At 45.4% G+C, this 7,506-nt stretch overlaps 1 protein-coding gene across 1 annotated transcript; it reads left to right on the top strand.

Annotated features, from left to right (window-relative positions):
- Positions 1 to 1,081: 1,081 nt before the first annotated feature.
- LOC308254771 (TBC1 domain family member 25-like) lies at positions 1,082 to 3,085 on the top strand (the record flags this gene model as incomplete). The annotated part of the gene is made up of 1 exon (XM_080681161.1): positions 1,082 to 3,085. One exon carries the CDS (start codon positions 1,082 to 1,084, stop codon positions 3,083 to 3,085), a length of 2,004 nt encoding a protein of 667 aa, XP_080537287.1.
- Positions 3,086 to 7,506: the final 4,421 nt, after the last annotated feature.

The following is a 7,506-nucleotide window of genomic DNA, read 5'->3' as shown; positions in this document are numbered from 1 at the left end:
TTGGACATTGGAGCTCCTGGTCCTTGGGCCTTTGGATTTCAGGACTTGCACCAGTGCCCCCACCCCACCCCCCAGATCGTAGGACTTTGACCTTGGACTGGGAGTGATACCTTTGGCTCCACTGGTTCTCAGACTTGAACTGAATTATACCACTGGTTTTCCTGTTTTCCAGCATGCAATATACAAATGATGTATTATAGAATTGTACACTTGAAACCTATATAATTTTATTAACCAATGTCACCCCAATGAATTCAATGACATTTTTAAAAAAGAAATCAATAATATTGAAAATATACAATCAATGAAGAAATTCAATAAAACCCAAAGCTGATTCTTTGAAAAGCTCAAGTAAGTCGATAAGCTTTTAGCTGGACTAAGAAAAAGAAAAAAGAGAAGACACAAATTACTAGCATAAATGAAAGAGGGGCATCACCACAAATCTCATGTACATTAAGAGGATAATAAAGGAAATTGATGAATGACTCTCTGCCCACAGACTTGACCACCTAGCTGAAATGGCCCAATGCCTTGAAAATACCATCTGCCAAAACTCCCGCAAGGAAAATTAGACTATTTGTATAGGCCTATATCCATTACAGGAACTGGATTGATAATTAAGAACCTTCCCAAACAGAAAGCACCAGGCCCAGATGGACTCACGGGTGAACTGAACCAGGAATTGAAGGAAATTATACCCATTCAGAAGACAGAGCGGCGGGAATACTTTCTGTCTCATTCTATGAGGCCAACATTACTCGAATAGCAAACCCAGACAGGCATTCAAGGAAACTGTAGACCAATATCTCTCAGGTACATACATGCAAAAATTCTCAACAAAATATTAGCAAATCAAACCCAACAATGTATAAAAAGAATTATAGGTACAGAGGCGACTTCCGCTCTGTGCAGGGTGGGAGGGGCGGTGCGGTGGAGGGTTGCTGGGTCCGACAGCGCCCGCCCTCTGCGCCTGCGCCTGGGCCTAGGGTGGGGCTGCGGGCGCTGCACTCTGGAATCACACACAGGTAGCGGGGCAACCGGGGCAACCGTCACCGACACTCTAAGGCGTGTTGCGACCGGGATGGCTTCGGCCTGTGGGTCCTCAGACTTGGCCGGCTCCGGAGCACCCCCGCCTGGCCCGGGAGTCCAAGCGGCCGAGGCCAAGGAGGAGGAGGAGGAGGAGGAGGAGGAGCAGGAGGTGGTACGAGTCCGAGTCCAGAAATGTGAGGGCTTCTTGCCACCTGAGTCCCGCTCTTTCGCTGTTGACCCCCAGATCACCCCACTCGACGTGTTGCAGCACATCCTCATCCGCGCGTTTGACTTGAGTGGGAAGAACTTTGACATCAGCTACCGGGGCCGGGACCGGCTCGGGCAGGAAGTCTACCTCTCCCTCCTGTCTGACTGGGACCTCAGCACGGCCTTCGCCGCGGCCTCCAAGCCTTACCTGCAGCTGCGGGTAGACCTGGGGCGCGCGGAGGACAGCCCGCTGCTGGGAGACTGGGACATCATCAGCCCCAAGGATGTCACTGGCTCGGACGTGCTGCTGCCCGAGAAACGGGCACCCGTGACCGCGGCGGCCCTGCCCTTCACTCAGTTCCTCCTCTCCCAGGTGGGCCGCACCTTGTCCAAGGTCCAGCAGGTGCTGAGCTGGTCCTATGGGAAGGAGGTCAAGCCCTTCAAGCCGCCCCTGAGCGAGGCTGAGTTCCACACGTACCTGAACCGCGAGGGCCAGCTCTCGCGCCCGGAGCAGCTGCGCCTGCGGATCTACCACGGCGGGGTGGAGCCCGCCCTGCGCAAGGTGGTGTGGCAGCACCTGCTGAATGTGTTCCCGGACCGGCTGACAGCCCGCCAGCGGACGGACTACATGAACAGCAAGAGCCGGGAGTACGAGCAGCTGAAGAGCGAGTGGGCGCAGCGAGCCAGCCCAGAGGACCTGGAAGGCATCCGCAGCGCGGTCCTCAGGGATGTGCTGCGTACTGACCGGGTCCACCCCTACTATGCGGGGCCTGAGGACGGCCCACACCTGCGGGCGCTGCACGACCTGCTCACCACCTATGCCGTCACCCACCCACAGGTGTCCTACCGCCAGGGCATGAGCGACCTGGCCTCGCCCATCCTTGCCGTGATGGACCACGAAGGCCACGCCTTCCTCTGCTTTTGCGGTATCATGAAGCGCCTGACCCCGAACTTCCACCCGAACGGCTGGGCCATGGCCATCAAGTTCACCCACCTCAAGCTGCTGCTGCGACACGTGGACCCTGACTTCTACCAGTATCTGCAAGAAGCTGGCGCCCACAATCTCCTCTTCTGTTACCGCTGGCTGCTGCTGGAGCTCAAGCGGGAGTTCGCCTTTGACGATGCCCTGCGCATGCTCGAGGTCAGCTGGAGCTCGCTGCCTCCCAATGCTCCTGAACAGGAGGTAGAGCTTGTGGGGTCCCCCCGCCAAGGGGCAGACACTGGCTTCCGTAGCTGCAGGGAGCAGCCCCTGCGACACAGGCACGTGTCGAGGCCTGCGGGTGGGAGAGGCAATGCTTCTGAAGATGCTGTTGACCGCTTGGCCATGAGCAGCCAGGAGGCTGGTGGCGGCGGGCAGCTCCTGAGACAAGCCAGTCTGGATGACCTCCAGCCACTCAGGGATGACAGCCGCCCCAGGAAGGACCCTCTCGCCCAGCTTTTCCAGCCAACTGTCCTCATCAGCTCCAAGTCCTTGCTGAACTCCTCAGACGCCCTCCTCTTCTCCTCTTCCGGCCCTGGTTCCCCATCCTCCTCATCTCCGCCGTCCTCCCAGGAGGCCTCTCCTGCTGGTGATGTGGCTGCGGGATCCCTTTGGATGCCAGAGGTGGGCTCCCCACAAGACCCTGAGAAGTCCCTGCCACCACCCCAGGAGCTTGGCCAGGGGAACCCATTCATGCTCTTTCTCTGCCTCGCCATCCTGTTAGAGCACCGGGGTCAAATCATGAGAAATGGGCTGGATTACCACGAGGTGGCCATGCACTTTGACCGCCTTGTGGGAAAACACCCCCTGGGGCGTGTCCTCCACCGGGCCAAGGCTCTCTTTGCTGATTACCTGCAGTCCTATGTGTGAGACTCAGATGAGGTCACAGCCTCATCTTGACCAGGCTCCCTCCAGTCCACCACCAGCCCCACAAGATCCCCACTCTTTGCCATAGGGCTTCCACCTGAGACCCGACCTCCCTGCCTGCCAACCCTAGACTTGCTGGAGCTTGAGACCCTCTCTCTGCAGGTCTGAGAGTGTGGGCTCTGCTTCAGCACTGTCCCATTGAGGCTACCGGCCTCTTTTCTATTTTTGTTACTTTGTTTTTAACAACTGTACTTTGCACACATGAAAAAATAAAAATAAAGAAGTATATACCATGACCAAGTGGGATTTATCCTAGTTATGCAAGACTGGCTCAATATTCGAAAGTCAGTTAATGTAACCCATCACATCAACAGGCTAAAGCATAAAAATCACATGACCATGTCAATAGATACAGAAAGAGCACCTGACAAAATCCAGCACCTATTTATGAGCAATGCTCTTAGAAAACTAGGAATAGAGGGGAAGTTTCTCTCTCAGCAATTGATAAAAAAGGAGACGAAACCCAGTAGGCATCTAGAGAAGTTAAGCCAATATGACCAATACGAAACCATCAGCGTTAGAGTGCACATTCTTTTCATGTGCATGGAACACTTTCCAAAATTGACCTTAGTCTGGGTCATAAAGCAAGTCTTGAGAAATGTCAAAGAATGAAAATTTATACAGAGTATGGTCTCCGACAACCATATAGTCAGGCTAGCAACCAGTAACAAAGGATAACTTGACCTTTTTTATAAAGTTTCAACATTAAGCAATGCACTTCTAAACAGTTCATTGTTTGAAGAAGAAATCTTGCTGGATATAAAAAATATTTTTGAATGAACGATGCTGGAATATATTAAAAAACTTTGGGATGTAGCTAAAGCAGTGCTTAGATAGAAACTTATAAATATATGTACATGCATTAGAAAAGAAGAAAAGCTAAAAATCACAAAGGATAGCAAAATAAACCCCATAGCAAAACAAACCAAATAAAATATAAGGGGGGAATAAAGATCAAGAATGATCAGGAAGGAAAGAAAGGGCACCAATTGCCTACACGTGGAACAAAAAGGCGGTCATCACTATCCTACAGGCAATTAAAATATTATGAGAATATTACCATGACTCTATGCCAGCAATTTTCAACCAGTGTGCTATAAGAATTTTTAAAACATGCAATACCTGACTACTTAGGGGCACTGGCCTCTTTTCCCTTAGATTGTCAAATTAAAAAATGACAACAGCCAACACAACAGCCATCTGGTGTGAATGAATGAAATTATACCTATTGTTTTGTCAGATCAGCAAAAAATATATTTTTGGCATGCCACAGAATTTTAGTGGTTAACTATGTGTGACATGAGATAAAAAGATTGAAAACCCCTGCTCCATGCCAATAAATTTGAAAATGTTTATGAAACTGGTAAATTCTTTGAAAAACACAACTTGTGAATCTCACAGAAGACAGTATAGAGAATAGTCTCGTGTTTATTAGAAAAATTAGTCAGTAATTAAACATCTTCCCACAAAGAGCATTTCAAGTCCAGATCATTCACTGGTGAGTTCTTCTGAACATCAAAGAAAGAAACAACCCCAGTTTTACACAAACTCTCATAGAGAAGAGTGAGAACACTTCCCAACTTTTTGGATGAGGGCAGCATAACCTTGATATTAAAACCAAAGCAAGACATTACTGGAAAGGATAATGACAATAATTTCTGCAAAATCATAGATATACATTCTAAATAAAATAGTGATCAAATCCAGTGGTATATAATGCATCTTGACAAATTTGAGTTTGTTCCAGGAATGTGAGTTTGGCTCCACATGTGAAAACCAATTGTGTAACACCCCAGATTGAAAGTATAAAGGATAGCAATAGATGTGAAACAAGCATTTGATAAAAGTTCAACATTGATTCATGATAAAATTCTTGGAAAACTACAAATAAAAGGAAATTTTCTTAATTTGGCAACATCAAACAAAAACAGCTACAGTAAATATCGCACTTAATGGTAAAGTATTGCAAGTTATCCCCTTGAGACTGGAACAAATGAGGATGTCCACCACCACCACTTCCATTTAATATTGTATGGGAGGTCCTAGCCAATACAATAAGGCAAGAAAAATAAAAAGAGGTAAGATTTGAAAAGGAAAAAAAAAAAACAATGGTTATTCATCAGTGGTATCATTATGTAAGTTGGAAAATTTTTAAAAATCCACAGCCCTAACTGGTTTGGCTCAGTGGATAGAGTGTCGGCCTGCAGACGGAAAGGTCCCAGGTTCGATTCCGGTCAAGGGCATGTACCTTGGTTGCGGGCACATCCCCAGTGGGAGGTGTGCAGGAGGCAGTTGATCAATATTTCTAACACTCTATCCCTCTCCCTTCCTCTCTCTAAAAAATCAATAAAATATATTTTTAAAAATCTACAGATATGGTATAAGATTAAATAAATTTAGCAATTAAATAAATTCAGTTGTATCTCTTTAAGCTGACAATAAGCAATTAGAAATAAAAATATTTCATCAACAATAGTATTTTTTTAAATTAAAAAATGAATACTAAGGAATAAATCTGACAAAATGTGTTTATGTTCCACATAGAAAACTACAGAATGTTACTAAGAGGAAAATAAGGCTTTTTATTTTTTATTTTTTAATCCTCACTAAAGATGCTTATTGATTTTAAGGAGAGAGAGAGAGAGAGAGAGAGAGAGAGAGAGAAAGAGAGAGAGAGAATCAGTGATGTGAGAGAAACATTGTTGGGGATGTGCCCTGACTGGGAATCGAATCTGCAACCTTTTGGTGTATGGGAGGATGCTCCAACCACTGAGCCACCCTCCAGGGCAAGAAGACCTTTTTTTTTTTTTTTTCCAAATGAAGATATACTGTGTTCATAGATTGGCAGTGTCAGTATTGTAAAGTGGTCAATTCTTCTCTCAATTTATCTATAGATTCAATTCAACTTCAATAAAACCTCATTGACTACTGGTGAGAATGTAAAACGGTGCAGCCTCTTTGGAAAACAGTTTGAGGAGTTCCTACAAAAAAGAAATATAATGTACCATGTAATCCAGCAAATCCGATCCCAGGCATATATATCCAAGAGAAAATAAAAAACTTGCACATAAGTGTTCACAGTGGCATTATTCATAATAGCCCAACTATGCAAAGACCCCAATGGCCATCAGATATGGAGTAGATAAACAACATGTAGCACATCCATACAATGAATATTATTCAGCCCTAAGAAGGAACAGAGCACTGACACATGATGCAGCATGGAGAAACCTTGCGGACATGATGCTAAGTAAAAGAAGCCACTCACAAAATGCCGTATATTTTATGACACCATTTATGTGAAATGTCCAGAATAGGCAAATTGATAGACAAAAAGTAGAATTAACGATTGCCTAGGGTTGGGTGTGGGGAGAAACGAGTGCTAATGGGCATGGGGTTTTCCTTGAAGGGTGATAAAAATGTTCTAAAATTTATTTGGTGATGGTCGCACAACTCTGTGGATATACTAAAACCCAGTGAATTATATACTTATTTAAATGGATAGTTTGTATGGTATGTGGATTAAACCTCCATGCTGCTATTTATTATTTATTTTTTTGAAACTCAGTAAAAAAATTCCTGAATTCTTTTTCGGTGGTAATTGACCAGCTGCTTCTAAAAATTAGATGAAAATGCAAAAGGTGAAGCGTAACAAAGATGGTCTTAAAGAAGTACAAATTGGAGGATTTCAAGTAACCGTTAATCAGACTTATCGCACAGCTACAATAATTAAAAGTTAGTATTGGCAAACTCATAGACAGATAGACTGATGGAAAACAATGGAGAATCTAGAAACAGACGCACACCTATATTGTCCAATGATATGATGTAGGGAATGAATGATCTTTTCAATAAATAGTAATATCCTTGTGGGGGTGGGAGGGCGAGGGGAATGAACTTTGACTCCTACCTCACACTATCCAGAAAAATTAGTCCTCAGTGGATCATTAATCCAAACGCGAAGAACAATGCAAATACTATGTCTTTGAAATTCTGAAGAAAAATGATTTGTCACCTCGAATTCTAAGACCAGTAAAATTATCAATTAAGTATAAGGGTAGACTAAAGATCTTTTCAGATGTTCAAAGTTTCAGAAATTATATCCCCTTTTCACACCTTCTCCAGAACCTATTGGAGGGTGTGTTCCTCAAAAACGAGAGAATGAGAAAGAGGGAGACCCGGGCTTCAGGAAACGAGGGAGTCAGGTGTAGGAAGGAGGTAAGGGGAGTCCTAAGGAGGGTGGTTGGAAGGAGACCCCAGCAGGAGAGCTGTCCCTGGGGGCTAGAGAGCAAAGGGATTGTGGTGGATCGAAAGTCTGCAGAACAGCCCTCGCCGGTTTGGCTCAGAGGATGAAGCGTTGGCCT

The sequence above is a fragment of the Plecotus auritus genome (genome assembly GCF_963455305.1).
Source record: "Plecotus auritus genome assembly, chromosome: 7".
NCBI lineage: Eukaryota > Metazoa > Chordata > Mammalia > Chiroptera > Vespertilionidae > Plecotus > Plecotus auritus.
The sequence above is the reverse complement of the archived record's forward strand: the minus strand, read 5'-3'. Positions and strand labels throughout refer to the sequence as shown.